Here is a 16,784-nt window from a genome sequence, read left to right on the forward strand (position 1 = left end):
GTAAGTTTCAGTAATTTTCCTTAAACCATAATGCCTCTCACACCTGCTTAATTAACTTCCCGTAGTGTAAGTTGTAGTAATATCAAAAAAATGGAAAACAAACTTTTTTGCATATCTTTACGTTTTAAGGTCTTCTGAACATTTTGGCTTAACTTAGAAAAAATGTATGTGTGTGTGTGCGGATACAAATTTTTGTCAACGATTTTGGGAACACATGTCATACGATTGGAATAATTCAAAAAACATTTGATTGGTATTGGTAAGGAGACGTTAGTTTTTAGCAATGGCATGTCGAGCCGTTTTGAAGATACAGGGCAAAAAGTGACAAAAATGGATGAAATGAAGAACTGATGATTTTTTTGGGAAACACGTCTTGCGGTTTCGAAGATCCAATAAAAAAAGTGAATAAAATTCACATCAAATTATCACATATTTTAGAGATAATTTAATAATAAAAACAAATCTTGCTCACGTGTCTGAGTTCCGTACCAATATTAATCCGTTAATTCGCGGCGCCTACGCGCTTTGATATTTCTTTTCTACGCAGCTAACGCGATTGCTTCGAAAAAAAGTTGTAAATTTCTAAAAATATTTCAAAGTATAAAAAGAACAAATTTTTCAAAAAGGTCAATTTATCTCAAAAATTTTAACAATTTCAAAAATCGGTTTTTTATACAAGCATATTGAATCACCTTTAAAATTTTTAATTTTTGGTACGGGAAGTTCTAGCAATATGCTATGAGGCACGATGCCACTCACACCTACTTTAATTTTGTCGATGCTTTAATTAAGATAATTTCTTCTCAAAAGGCAAGTGCAAGAACTTGACCGATAGTATAAGTTACTAGTTTGCGTTCCATCGTCGTGTTGCGTTACTATGAGAAGTAACCAACTAAGACCAGTATTATTTCCTAAGGTTATGATGTTCCCATAATGTTGTTTTGTTTATCATTCTAAGTTCAATGCAAATTTTCAAACCGCTTCCATTTCAAATAGAAAACGGTTAAGTAATAAATATATTTCCACGAGGAGTAACTCTAGGCGAAAATGAATGGACGGGTCGATGAATAAATAATAAAGGATGGCGTAAGAGTTAATCGATTGATGGATTTGGGAAATTTTATAAACCGTATAATTAACTTCTATTAGAGTAAGTTATTGTGATTGTCCAAAAGTCAAAAATGATAATTTTTGCATATCCTTACGTTTTGAAGGTTTCTGAACATTTTGGCATACCTCAGAAAAAATAGAGTGCACGTAAGGTTCACACGCGATTAAAATAAAACTTATTTGCTACTGTACAAGATGGCATTTAAGTAAAAATAAATACATCACATAACAATTTTGAATAATGTTTATTAGTAATATGGTAACACTCGTGATGCACACATTTATTAGAGTCAACCATATTATACACATTTATAAAATGATAAATTATAAATTATATATTTATAATATCAATAAAAATATTTATAATATTTAAAAGCAATAATATAATTAAAGTCATACTTCAAATGCGACACGATCGGTTTGCATTGTAATTAGCATTTACGACTTTGAATCTTCATTAGAGAAATGAAGTAATTGATGATTAATAAATTGTATAATATTCGTTCACACAGTGGATTATGCTAAATAACGCATAAACAAATATTGTTTTCGCAACTTCACTCATCATAATTGTGTTTGAAGAACTTCATGTAATTAAAATTAACATACATTCATTGACTGATGGTATTTTTTTACTTTTTCGCTGGCGATATAATCTCATTCTTTGAACAGCTGTAATATCTGTCTTGCCTTACAAATATTTTCCATTTTAATAACTTCAAAGATTTATAGAAACTACGAATAATATAGAAATAATTTCTAATCAATAAACTTACTAATCATTAATCTTATTGATCAATATTTTCAAGGAATAGGGTAAAATATTTTTCTGATTCAGACATTTTTTATTAAATCAAGGTTTGTACTACGAGGTAACTTTAAAATGTTTATTTTATCTATGCCGACATCCTTGTTGATATCGGTACGCATACAACGTTGGTGCCGGTACGCATACAACAACAGATCTCTATTCACATACATTACGACTAATCACAATCGACCCTATATTTCCGGCTAGACAGAGGACCCCTACAAGGAAACACAAGGCTCAGTCTCTTTCCATCTGTACGTCAAGACACACATAACCTTATAATAAACTTTAATGAAACTTTGTATAATTAATCCTGTAATAAATTTATAAAACTTGTGGTGTGTTTTAAAATATCAAATTACCTTCATCGCTAATGGCAAATATATAACAACACAATGCAATGCCCCACTAGTCTATTAACTTCCCGTAGGGTAAGTTACAGTAACCGCAAAAAAACGAAAATAGAATTTTTTAAATATCTTTACGTTTCAACGGTTTCTGAACATTTTGGCATACCTTGCAAAACATAGACGTATGTGTGTGTATGTGTATATTTGGATACAATTTTTTGTTCACGCTTTCGAGCGCACGAATCAACCGATTAGAATGATTCAAAAAACATTCGATTTCTATTGATTTGAAGATGTGCTGATTAGTTTTTAACAAAGGCAGGTCCAGGCGTTTCGAAGATACGGGGCAAAAAGTGCCAAAAATAGTGAATCAGTTTTTGAGAGAACGGAGCGTGCGATTTTAATAATTCAAACATTTTAGTTATAATGACCAAATGAATTATTGATGTAATTTTTGGTATGGCAGGTCTAGCAGTTCCGGAGATACAGAGGAAAAAGTAAAAAAAAGCAGATATTTGGCGGGCAAAAATGAACATTAAACATATGCACATCAAATTATCAGATGTTTTATAGAGATTTTAACAATAAGTATAAATTTTGTTTACATTCCTATAGGTTCCGTACCAATGTTTTATCCGTTGGACAGCGACGCGGCGCTTACCGCTTTTTATTTTGTCTCTATGCAGTTAAAGCAGAACCCAGTACGATTGCTTTGAAAAAGAGTTCAGATCTTCCAAAATATATTAGAATAGAGAAATAAATAAATATTTTTTCTTTAAATTTTTTTTTTCAAAAAAAAAGTTATTTTTTGTCAAATTTATAGTTTCTAAAAAATATAATTTCTTCGAAGTGATTTTTTTTCAAAAATGTTAATCGTTTTTAAAAAAATAATAATATTTGGTACGGGAAGTTCCAGCAATTTGCCTTAAGGCACGATGCCTTAATTGCCTTAAGACAGAATTCCACTTACAGCTAGTTCATTTAATTTTTCGCGCCTCGAGGCTTTTTTCTACTTGTGCAGTGTCTGTCCCAATCCCAATCCCAATCGACTAAAAAGTAAAAAAGACAGGTCACGACTGCGCGGCGGTCGCAACGTGTCGTCGATGTCACGACTTTGATATATGGCGGTGCAATCGCATACAGCAAACGCCCGGCAGCCAATCATCGGCGGACGGAGATGGCGGGTGATGCAGTGACAAAGGTCACCGGAATGATACCCGACAGAATAAGAGACACCAGTGGTGTCATTTTAATAAAAGTATGATTAACTTCCCGAAGGAGAAGTTTATGTTTTCATAAAAAAATTCGATTCGCTTATTTTATGTTTTCTCCACGTTTCAAGCCATTCTGAATCGAATGAGACCAACATTTGGAAAAGGTATGTGTGTGTGTATGTGTGTGTGAACAGATTTTTTGTCGTAAATCGACGTTTTCTCAAAAACAACTACTTTGCTCTACGATCGACCGAACCGTTTCTTTGTAAATCGCAGAAAATTGAAAAAAAAATCGTCCACGTTTTAGCCCGCAATTCTAAACCGATTTCGAAAACTCAAAAACCGTTCGAAAGATATTAGATATGGGAATTGACCTGATTAGTTTTTGGTTAAGATCGGCCGGGCTGTTTTCTTGTAAAAATTGTTAAAAATTGTCTTGTAAAAATCTTGTTAAAAAATTTTTTTTGACGATTTTTTATGATTTTTTTGATGGTAGATTCCATAGTCTTGTAGATCATACTAAAATATTTCGGCCCTAAGACAAGCCGTTTAATTTTGAAATTCTTCAAAGTTTGCAAGATTAGTATCATTTTTTTGGCATTTGTCAAAATTAGATCTTTCATCGACATTTGCTTAAAAACGCCTGAAACGATTTCAAAAATTTAAAAGCCATTTGATGTACGAGGTGTGTTCAAAAAGTACCCGGAATTACTGAAAAAATGAAATAAAGTGTTGCAAAGTGCAAAAATTCACCAGATATGGCTCCGTGTGACTTTTTCCTATTCCCAAAGTTGAAGAGACCCATGAAAGGACGGCGGTTTTCCTCGATTGAAGAAATAAAGGCCGAATCGCTGAGAGTGCTCAAGGACATATCAAAAAGTGAATATCAAGGGTGCTTCGAAAATTGGAAAAAACGCTGGCATAAGTGTATTATATCTGGGGGGGACTACTTTGAAGGGGACCACATTAATGTAGACGAATAAATAAATATTTTTTTGAAAAAACGAAAATTCCGGGTACTTTTTGAACAGACCTCGTATCTCGATGAGGATTATCGTTTGTCAGTTTTGTGCGACGATCTGCCAAGCAGTTTATTTGTAATTTAGAAAAAAGTGTTAAACTTTTCGTCTACATTTAAGCTCATATTACCAAATCAATTTTAAAAAATCAAACTGTTCGAAAGATATTCGTTGGGAATGATACTGACTAATTTTAGGTTAAACTCTACCGTACCATTTTTTTGTAATTAACTGTCGAAATTAAGCCGATTTTTATGAACCTTTTTTAGCGATATATATCATGGTCTTATAGAACTTACTGAAATATTACGGTCTTACGACAATTAGTTTAATTTTAAAAATTCATAAAAGTTTGAGAAAATGAGTAGTGTTTTTGACGTTTGTTAAAATTAAAACTAGACGATTTACTTGGTATAACGATAGAGTACTTGGCCTTAATGAACACACTAAACCATTAAAGACCTACGGAAACTGGTTCAATTATAAAAATCATAGATTTTTAAAAATTTGCTTTTAGAAAATACTCCGAGTTAAAGTGTTTGTTCGTTTTCAATTATGTGTAATAAATAATTCACTTGCAATACTTTTAATCACTCATAAACTAATTTATTTTTTATTGATCAAGTCGATTATTTACACATATCGGGAAGTTCATGTAACTTACCCTAAGGCAAAATATCAATAGCAACTAGTTAAATTTGGGCATCAACCGCTACCAATAGCTGTTCATTGATAGATCTGGATCATTATTATAAATAATGCGCCTAAAATAGTATTATTTTATTAAATAAAATACATGCTCAAATAAAAGTTATAATATTAAACCATATTCAGGCGCAAAAATACTTCACTATACATTTTAAAACCTATTGCGGTTTTGCGCCTGATTATGGTTTAACTTGAAAAAAACTTTTAATTTAAGAGCACATCAGGCGCTTTAAAAAAGTATTATACATATATATATATATATATATATATATATATATATATATATAATATAAATCATAACATATAAGTAGTTTTTGTGTAATATATAATATTCATGACAGATGCAACTTCGCTTTTACAAAACTTTCATTTCATGTTCAAAATATATAGTGTAGAACAAAAGTCTTTACTTTTCCAAGGATTCCGAATATTTTGGCATATTTCTTAGAAAAAATGAATGTGTGTGTATGTATGGATACAATTTTTCGTCCACGATTTTGGGCGCACGGAACAACTAGTTTGAATAGTGAAAAAAATTGATTCATTCTGATGGGAGACATGTTGATTAGTGTTTGGCAAAGACAGATATAGAATATTTTGTTTATTGAAGTAAAACTTCTTTAGGCGCGACTAGGGTGTAAATCCGTACAAATGCATGTCAATAAAAAATGTCTGGATCGGAAGAATATTTTATCCCGTCTCCCATAAATAATTACAACATTACATACTTACAAACGTAAGTTTATTGAAGTAATTATATTATTCGTGGCTACTTTATATTTTTGAGGTTACTAAAATGGAAATTATTTTTATATGCAAGACAGATACTACAACTGTTTAAAGAATGCAACTGTACCGCCAGCAAAAAACTAAAAAAACAAGCAATCAATAATTGCATGTTAATTTTAATTACATGTATTTTCTCAAACACAATTAAATAACAAGTGTAATTGTCAGAACAATATTTATTCAGGCGTTGTTTAACATGCTGCATCTGCATTTCAAAAAAGTTTTACTTCATGTTCAACATTCTTTAAATATTTCATTGCGGTACGGGTAGTTCCAGCAATTTGCTTTAAAGTACGATGCTACGCACCACTAGACATGTTTTATATCAGAACATTTGGCCCAAAATATATAAATACATTTTTATTTAGACGTTTTCTATATAAACGATGTGGGGCCTTGTGCCACAATACTCCCACTCAAGAGAGAAAATGTCTTCTAAATTTTGAAATTGTTTATGCTATTTTTGAGGAAACATCTACAAGACATGCCTAATTTGTTTCAAGTACACCACACACATTTCCAATTCTGGCGTCAAACGATTGAGAACGCCTCGAAACGTCGAGAAAACACTGAATTAGCAAGATGGATTTACTGACAATAACTTTAACATCTCCTTTGAAAAGTTCATTAAATGTAAAGACATTTTGCGGTACATTGTTCACTTAAAAACGACATTTTAATATCTTAAATCTATTTTCACGTTTGATGGTTACTAAATAAGGTTTTATATAAAATCTATATCACAAAAATTTCTGTACACTTTTAATGTTTGGAATTCTAATTATAAAACATAAACAAAATCAAAATATTTTTATAATGCATTTATTTAAAAAAAAACATAATTTCCATTGCTGGTGAGCAAAATAACAATAATAAAAAACATAACATTTTTATACAGTAATTCATAACTAAAATCAGTTTTCTTAGACTAATAAATCTTATAACTAGCAAGGTACATAGTTTTCACGCAAGATCATTTTTGGAATATGAATTTATAATGTTGACCAAAAATTGGTCTAACATTTGTATTGCACATAAATTTTGGCATTTTGTTTCAATGTTAGAAGTTCAAGTTGGTAATATGAATTATAATTTGTTAATAACATAACAAAAATACGATAACTCAATCTATCTAAGTGTAAGATCTCGAAAATTATAAGGATACTATCAATAATTATGTTTAGAAGAACTCTGGCAATAAATTAGTAGAAGATGCCAGTGTACCATATACATTTTTAACAGAGACTTTGGATTTTATAAATTTCCAATCTCTAATTTTCGAGATCCCAACCTATAAACTGATCAATTTCCTTCGATGGCACATTGTCCTAAAACCTACATCAACCAATCCTTCTAATGATGGTGAGGAACTCCATAAGCTACTGGATGAGGAATGTCATAACTTAATTGTGCATGGTAACCAGTGTCATCAGCATAATATTTGACATTTTGTACACGACCATCTGGTAAAAGGGCATGGTAGTGACCTTTGGTGACATCTCCATTTCTTGACTCCTTGTGGCCAAAATCATTTCCTGATTTCTGGTCAACTACACGGTAGCCGAAGGCGTAAGCGTGAGCATACTAGAGAAAAGAAAATATTTTGATAAATATTGGCACTAATTCTATCAAGGCAAATTGGATCAACTCGTAAAGTTAAGTTGAATCCATCCAAACTTTGAACTATCAATTTTTAATCAAATTGTCGATGTCTTCCAACTATTATTAACGCAAACCAATACACTAAAAATAACTGAACTAGTGGGGCGCAAGAACATCGTGCCTTAAAAAAATAATCAATAATTGTTTTGAATAATTTCAACTTACAAGTGCTTTTTTAAATTGAGCGACGAGCGTATTTTATGAACAACCTATGGTACGTTTACAAAAGTTCATTTTTTTAAATTTCATTTTTTTTGATAATTTAGAAATTATAATTTAGAAATTTTTTCTAAATTTTGAAATTTTTTTAGAAGTTTGATTTTTTTTTGGAATTCAAAAAAAAAATTCTAAATATTTTGAGAATTTGGAAGTTTTTGAAAATGTTCGATTTTTTTAAACTTTTTGAAACATTCTCAAATTTTTGTAAGAAATCATTATATTTCAAAATCCAGTTTTTTTTGAAAACATGAAAAATTTCGAAAATTTAATTTTTTTTTTAATATAGATTTTTTTTGAAAATTTTCAGAATTTCTAAATTTTCTTTAAATGCATTTTTTACACACCGTTTACCCAAGCAAAATGTTTTTTGAATTAATCTAATCGGATGATCCGTTCTCTCAAAAACTGCATAACCGTTTTTACACCCTTTGCGCTCCATGCCTCCTAAACGGCAAAATTGCCTTTTGCAAAAACGCCTCGCGATCAAGTACGAACCAAGTGATTCTTCAATTTTATAAATCGGTTATTCCATACTGTCGCAAATGTCGAAGACATTTGTTTGAACCATATAAATAAACTTGAAAATTAAAAATTTTGGTAGGGAATATTTACACATTTACACAAAATGTGTACACAATATTAAAATCTCTATAAAATATCTAATAATTTGATGTACATATGTCTAATAAACATTTTTGACCGCCAAATGACACTTTTTTAACTTATTTTTATTGATAGTCTGAGTTACCGTTTTTGGCACTTTTTGCCCCATATCTTTGGAACGGCTAGACCTGTCTTTGCCAAAAACTAATCAGCACATCTCCTCATCAATACGAATCGAATGTTTGAATTATTCAAATCGCTTCATCCGTGTTCACGAAATCGTCGACGAAAATTTGTATCCGAACACACACGCACACGCACACACACACATACACACACACACATACACACACATCCATTTTTTCTAAGATATGCCAAAATATTCAGAAACCTCTGAAACGTAAAGATATATAAAAATTTTCATTTTCGACTTTTTTGCTTTTTTGATTACTATAACTTGCCATACGGGAAGTTAAAAAAAAAGAACAAATTTCTTATAAACACACAAAAAGTTATTTGTTGATTACGCTCGTCACCAAAACAGTTATTGATTATTTTCATTTCTCAAATGTTTAATTACGGTACGGGAAATTCCAGCAATTTGCCTTAAGGTAATGCCATGCGCCCCACTAGTTAATCAATTTGTCGATGTCTTCGAACTAATAACAACGGAAATCTATAGACTACTTGTTAATATTAAATATAACCTAATAATCGAGAATTAAGGATTGTGTTGTACTTTTTTTTACTCACGTTATCATGATGTTTTTCCAATCCCTCACCATATAAAGTATGGACAGGAGCATGAACTTCATGGTGAACAGGGTGAGCATGAACTTCCTGGTGAACAGGGTGACTATGAACCTCATGATGACCATGAACTTCCTGATGAGTTGGATGAGCAACTGCAACTACATGTTGTGGTTCTTCATGATGATACTCCACAGTTGGTGCAGGAGCTGTTGCATGTTGATAAACGACATGCTGAGCTTCTGGCAAAACTTTGTGCTGCAAAGCTGGTACTTCAATAGCGGAATCCTTGATATTCACAGCCAGGTTGCTGATGTGGTGATCGTTCTCTAAGGGTTTTGTCAGGAGTGTGTTCAAGCCTTTGAGTTGCTCGCTTGGGGTTTTTCCAATTAGAGTGTTTAGAGCAAACAATTGTTGGTTTCTGATTTCTGGTTTGTCGACCATGGCGAAGGCTTGGTAGTCAGCTGGGTTCATACCTAACAAAATAGTTAACTTGTTAATAAGAATCATAATTCAAAATCAATACAATAGCTTTCTTGTTAAATCACATAGAGACGTTTTGCTTTCAACGAAGGAACAACAATTGCATTTATTAAATTGATGCAAATGGAGGAAGCTATTGACTTGAAACCGTTGGAAAGTTTTGCTCATGCCAAGTGTATAATATATTGTTTTTTATGTCAACTTGAACTACTAGCTAATTCAATTGGTAGAGTGTGTGGTTTAGACTACCTAAAACCAACTGTGTGGTTTTTGTCATTCGTCTAAATTGATTATTAACTTCCCGAAGGAGAAATTTAAGTCTTCATCAAAAAATCCGATTTGTTAGTTATGTTTTCTCGACTTTTTAAGCCATTCTGAATCGAATGAGAATAAAAGTATGTGTGTGTTTGTTTGTGAACAGATTTTTTGCCGTAAATCGACGTTTTCTCTCAAACGGCTGGTCCGATTTCAAAAATTTAAAAGCCATTCGATGTATTTCGATAAGGACTAGTGTTTGTCAATTTTGCGTGAAGATCAGCCAAGCCGTTTCTTTGTAAATAGCCAAAAAGTGAAAAATGTTTCGCCCACGTTTTAGCTGCAATTCTGAATCGATTTTAAAAATTCAAAAACCGTTTGAAAGATATTGGTTGGGAATCATGCTGATTAGTTTTTGGTCGCTAGGCCGTTTTTTTGTAATCAAGTATTAATTTTTTTTCGACGATTTTATGATTTTTTTTGACGGTAAATACCATAGTCTTATAGATCATGATAAATATTACGGCTAAAGTTTGCAAAAATTATTATCGTTTTTTTGGCGTTTGTCAAAATTAGAACTTTTGTCGACGTTTGCTCAAAAACGCTTGAACCGATTTCAGAAATTTAAAAGCCGTTTGATGTATTCCAATGAGGACTATCGTTTCTCAGTTTTGTGCGACGATCTGCCCAGCCGTTTCTTTGCAATTTTTAAAAAAGTGTTAAACTACCGAATCGATTTTAAAAAATCAAAAACTGTTCGAAAGATAATATTTGGGAATGATACTGATTAGCTTTAGGTGAAAATCTGCCGAGCCGTTTTCTTATAATTAACTATTGAAAAAAAATTAAGCCGATTTTTATGTAACTTTTTTTGGCGTTATATATCATTGTCTTATTGAACTTACTGAAATATGAAATATGACAAGTAGTTTAATTTTTTTTTAAGTATATAGAAATAGCGTAATGACTGATCTATAATTATTTTAATAAACAGACACTATTTTTCTCATTTTACTAAAACCCGAGCAATAGTGATAATAATAATGATTTTTGATTGCTATATAATTGATTTTATTCTAAATTTTTATTTAATATTTGTTAAAGCCAATACTCTGTATATTTAAAATAATAAATTTAAAAAATATTGTAATTGTGACATTTTTGCTTAAAATTTGAAGATTAGTTTGTATATATATTTATCAATTATTTATAAAGCAAAGAAAACATATATATGATATGCTTGTAAAAGTTTGAGATTATTTATGTAATTGAAGCGAGTCTTCTAAACATTCTAGCAAATTTTTAATTTTAAATATGAAATTAGCATATATCTAAACTGCATCAAAGTTTAAGAAAATGAGTAGTTTTTTGACGTTTATTAAAATTGAAATTAGTCGATTTACTTGGTATAACAATGGAGTACTTGGTCTTAATGAACATACTAAACCATTAAAGTCTTACGGAAACTGGTTCAATTATAAAAATTGTTGATTTTTGAAAATTTGCTTTTAGTAAATACTCCGAGTTCATGTGTTCGCTCGTTTTGAATTATGTGTAATAAATCCACTCGGAATACTTTTAATCACTCATAAATTAATTTATTTTTATTAATTAAGTCAATTATTTACACATATCGAGAAGTTCATGTAACTTGCCTCAAGGCAAAATACCAATACCAACTAGTTTTATTTTTGAAATGAACAGTTGAAAATTTTATCTAAATATCTAAATTTCAATTTCGATTAATTAAGTTAATTATTACACATTTCGGGAAGTTCATGCAACTTGTCTTAAAACTAAATGCCACTTTCAACTAGTTTATGGTTTTCGTCACTCCCCTAAATTACCTTTCTATTTCTCATTTGAAAACTATTAATTTATCATATAAGTTATTACTATTTCGTTTTATTTTCTTACCGTGTTGTTTGAAGTAAAGTTTCAATTCAGGAGGCAATTGCACACTCAAATGAGCAACGTTCAATGGTACATTAAGATGGGCAATCTGAGGAGCTCCTTGGACGGGAGTGAAAGCCTGTTGTTTGAATGTGAATACTGGTGGTGCCAAAGAACTCAAATGCACTGCCTGTTGGGGTACCACTGGTGCAGGAGGAGCTGGATGAATCAAATCAGATTTGAAGGCGCTCAAACCTGCAGCCTGGGGTTGTGGTGCGTAGGACCTTCCATACCTAGAAGAAAAAAAATATTGATAACCAAAAATTTTAAGACATATGATTAAAAGTTTTATTTTTGAGACGCTTTGGTGGTGAAGGATTGAGCAGATCTAATTTTATTTTGGAACCTTTGTAGAATAGTTATGTTCGATTTACTGGCCGCACCCCATAGTTGTAGACCGTAGGACCATATTGGTTTAATTATTGTCTTGTAGATTAAGAGTTTATTTTCTATTGTGACTTGTGATTTCCAGCCCGTTAACCAATTAAGTTGCCTACGTGTTAATTCGAGCTGCTGACGCTTCTTTAGAATATGTTAATGCCAGGTTAATCTTCTATCTAAATGTATCCCCAGATATTTAACAACATTTGGATACAGGAACCAAATCACCATTCAATCTAACAGGGGGCATGAGCCTTGTCGTAAGGTAAAAGTAACGTGAACTGATTTAGAGTTATTCACTTTTATTCTCCATAGTTTCATCCATTTTTCTACTTCATCTACATGTTTTTGTAGAATTTCCGAGGCAAGCAATTGGTTGTCATGTTGAGCTAAAATTCCCGTATCATCTGCAAAGGTAGCAATCATGGTTTCTGCTAGGGAATGCAATACCCGTATACCGGTATACCGAATTACCGGTAAACCGCCCAATTTTTTGGCGGTATTTTTACCGGTATTTACCCCAAAAATACCGGTATTTTCGGTATTTTTACATAAGCGCTATTTGATACATTATACACTAAAGTTTTAATTTCTCGGAACAAATTTATCTTTAAATTCCATAATCGCATAAACAGCTATATCTTCAAGTGATTCTATAGGATAAACAAATGTCAAATATTATCTCAACTCGTCATTAAATTGAATATTTATTGCTTTTGCAAAGGGCCTCATATCATGTTACAATATATAAAATTGTACTGATAGATAATGATGTTTGTTTTATCTTATGTAAAAATGTAACGGTTTTTAAGTGATATTTGCGCCAAATTTTTATATCATACAGATTACATCTGCGTAATCTTTATTTTTTTCTAACTTTATACATAATAATTATGATAATCACTAAATAATTTTGCTTCTTATTACAATTATGATATATTATTTTTCGAAAACGTTTCGAAGTTTGAAAATACTATAGAAGCATAACATTGTTATAAATAACAATACTCAACAATTATAGTAACTTATTATTTATCTTGACAAAGTATCCGATATTAAATTAGTGTAGAAAATTATTTTTTTTAAATAGTAGAAATTATGCTAATTTAACACATCGGATACAGACAATACAGTTTATTATAATAATGCAATATGATCTTTTATGACTTTTTGGTCTTTCTTACTCATAAGTTTGTTTTTGATGAGAAGTACTCAATATACTCGATAGTGATAATAAATTAATTAAATTGGATATAATTTTGTTAAATTATTATTTAAAAACATAAACTTATTATTTTATTTTATTGTTTAGTTGAATATAGTTGTAGTTGCATATACATTTTTTTATATTTGTACTAGTAACTTTCAATTTTGTTTACGTTTGTTTAAGATTATAAAAATACCGGTAATTTACCGATGTTCCGGTTTCAAAATAAAAAATTACCGAAATACCGGTATTGAAATTCTCCATCGGTATTGCATTTCCTAGTTTCTGCATTTGTAGGTATATCAGCAGTATATATAATGTAAAGTAGCGGACCAAGAACACTGCCTTGGGGAACTCCGGAAGAAATATAATTAGATGAAGCATCATTAAAACTACAAAAGGATAGCGATCCTTTTCACGCAGTCAAATAATATATAACTATATGTAGCTGAATGTACTTTGTATAGCTTGGTAAGAAAATAAATAAAAAAAAATATGATTAGAATGTATCATGTTATTTTTATTACCTTTGGGTTTGATCAAACTGCAACTTCCCCTCCTCCTTTTTTGGTTCAACTTTTTTGATGATTGGTTTCCATTCCTCTTGTTTGGCTGATCGTTTCCTTGCATTGCTGAAATAGTTCTTTTCCAATTGCGATTGGTAAATATCATGTTGATCTTTGTAGGCTTGTAAATAGCTGTCCATGGTGCCTTGTTGGAGACCTGATGGATCAGCCACACGTTTGGTGAGATGACGTTCTACGTATTGTTGTTGGTTGAAAATGTTTTGAGGTGCATTTGGTATGTGTCTGATGACATCGTTGTAGGTTTCGCTTACTGCTGCTGGTAGACGAAGTTGGGCTGTGCAGATTGATGACAGGGCGAGGATTGTCAGACACTCCTGGAAAAATGAAAATTGATTACAATCATGCAAAAATAGTACATTAGCTTGATTATAACGTTATGCGAAACATTATAAAGAAATCTCAAGAATGTTTTTTGTCACATATTTTTTTTTCAAGAATAACATGCAATAATCATAACAATATATGCACATAATTTCACACTTGATTATTATGAAAATTATACCGATTATAGAAAAAAATATACAAAAATAATAATACATAAGGTTTGTTAAATTAATTTGAGTAAAAGAAAGCAAAATAATTTTATAGATAGGCATCACTAACAATGAATGCTAATGGTTTTCATTTGCATCTTTCTCAGAAATAGCTTACTAAGTTAAAATAATTTTGCACGCTACTAGTATAGAACTGGACTAAAAATTTACTAGAAAGTGTAAAATCTGATAGATAGTCTGAAATTTTCTATATAATCTGAAAATATTCTAGATAATCTGATAATTTACTAGATAACACGAAAATATTCTGGATAGTCAGAAAATGTTCTAGAGAGTCAGGAAATGTTCTGGAAAGTTTGAAAATTTTTCAGATAGCCTGAAGATATTTCAAAAAGTCTAATAATATTTTAGATATTGTGGGAATATTCTGAATAGTCAGAAAACATTTTGGGGAGTCTTAAGATGTTCCAGTTTGAATAGATAGATAGTCTAAAATTGTTCTGCATAGTCTAAAAATATTCAATATGGACTGAAAGAATTCTGAAAATATATTAGATGTTCTGACAATATTTTAGATAATACGAAATTATTTTTAATAGTCCAAAATTGTCAAAGATAGACTAAATATGTCCTGAATGGTCTGAAAATGATTGTGTTCTTGAGAGACTCGAAATGTTCTAGATAATCTGAAAATATTCTAAATAGCCTAAAAATATTCTAAATAGTCCCAAAATAATCAGGATATTCTGCATAAGTTCTGGAGTTAGAAAGTGTTCTGAACTGCTTGAAAATATTCTAGTTATTTTGAAGATTTTTTGGATAGTCTGAACATGTTTTAGATAAAAATGTCCTAGATAGTCTGAGAATGTTCTTGATATTCTAGAAATATTTTGTATAGCCTGAAAACATTGTATTTCAGATAGTTTAATAAAGTTTTGGATAGTCTAAAAAATGTGGCTGCTCAAAAATAAATTAGATAGTCTGAAAATATTTTAGGTAGTTTGAAAATATTCTTAATAGTCTTTAGACTGAAATAATTCAAAACTGTTCTAGATAATCCCAAAATAGTCAGGGTATTTTGAATAGGTTTTGGACTGCCTGAAAATGTTCTAGTTATTTTCAAGATTGTTTGGATGATGTTCAACATGTTCAAGAGAGTAATGTGTAAAAATTCTATCAAGCCTGAAAATGTTTTAGATTTTTTGAAAAGGTTTTTCTAGATTTTTATCTAGTCTAAAGAAATAGTTTAAAAATGTTCTAGATAGTAAGAAAATATTGGAAATAGGCCAAAATAGTTTAAAAATATTCTAGATAATTTGGCAATTTGCTAGATAGTTTGCAAATATTCTTAAACTGGATAGTTTGGATATATTCTGGATAGGTGGAATATTTTCCCATGTGTTCCTGATGGTAGACAGTCCGAAAATTGTCTAGATATATTTTAGATAGTCTAAGAATATTCTAGATAATCTGGTAATGTTCTTCATTAACTGAAAATGTTCTAGATAATCTGGAAATATTCTGAATAGTCTGAAAACATTATAGTCTAACATTTTATTCTTATTTGTTCCAGATAATTTGATTTGTTTCGGATAGTTTAAAAATGTTCTAGATAGTCTGTAAATATTCTAGATTGTCTACAAATATTATAATTAGTTTGAAAAATTTACGGATAGTCAAAAGTGTTGTAAATAGTCTGGAAAAATTGCAAGTATTTAGTAAAAGTTGCAAGTCCTCAGAGAAGTTTGCAAATCATCTGTGAAGGATTCGAGTCCTCTGAAATTGATTCAAATCTTCCAAAAATGTTGCAAATTATCTAAAAACGTTGCAACTTGTTCATAAATATTGTAATTTGTCTGAAAGATTGCAAATCTCTTGAAATTGTTACAAAACGTCTGAAAATTTTACAAATTGTCTAAGAATATTGTAGATTGTCTGAAATTATCATATCGATTGAAGTTATAGAAAATTGTCTGAAAATTGTTTTTTTTTTAATTTAACACCTGGTTCTTTTTACCCCATATGTGGGGTACATTGGGCCTGCCAGGGGGCAAACAGGTCCAAAGTCTTATGTTTAATCTTAGAAGGTTTTTACAAAATAATAGCTACATTATTCAACCAATGCAAAATATAAATTTTATGGGTACAGTTTTCACAGAATTTTAACACTGTATATAACTTTCATCTGG

General features: G+C 30.6%; 1 protein-coding gene across 1 annotated transcript; it reads right to left on the bottom strand.

Moving 5' to 3' along the window:
* Positions 1-7,354: 7,354 nt before the first annotated feature.
* Positions 7,355-16,630, bottom strand: LOC113389457. The gene is made up of 5 exons (XM_026626489.1): positions 16,613-16,630; positions 14,042-14,415; positions 11,891-12,159; positions 9,239-9,711; positions 7,355-7,585 (listed from the first exon to the last, which is right to left on the bottom strand). The coding sequence occupies exons 1-5, from the start codon at positions 16,628-16,630 to the stop codon at positions 7,355-7,357; spliced, it is 1,365 nt and encodes a 454-aa protein (XP_026482274.1).
* Between the last annotated feature and the right edge of the window lie 154 nt (positions 16,631-16,784).

The sequence above is a fragment of the Ctenocephalides felis genome, unplaced genomic scaffold, assembly GCF_003426905.1.
Source record: "Ctenocephalides felis isolate EL2017-DRISC unplaced genomic scaffold, ASM342690v1 CF-g0.4_SCAFFOLD_03573, whole genome shotgun sequence".
NCBI classification, from domain to species: Eukaryota; Metazoa; Arthropoda; class Insecta; order Siphonaptera; family Pulicidae; genus Ctenocephalides; species Ctenocephalides felis.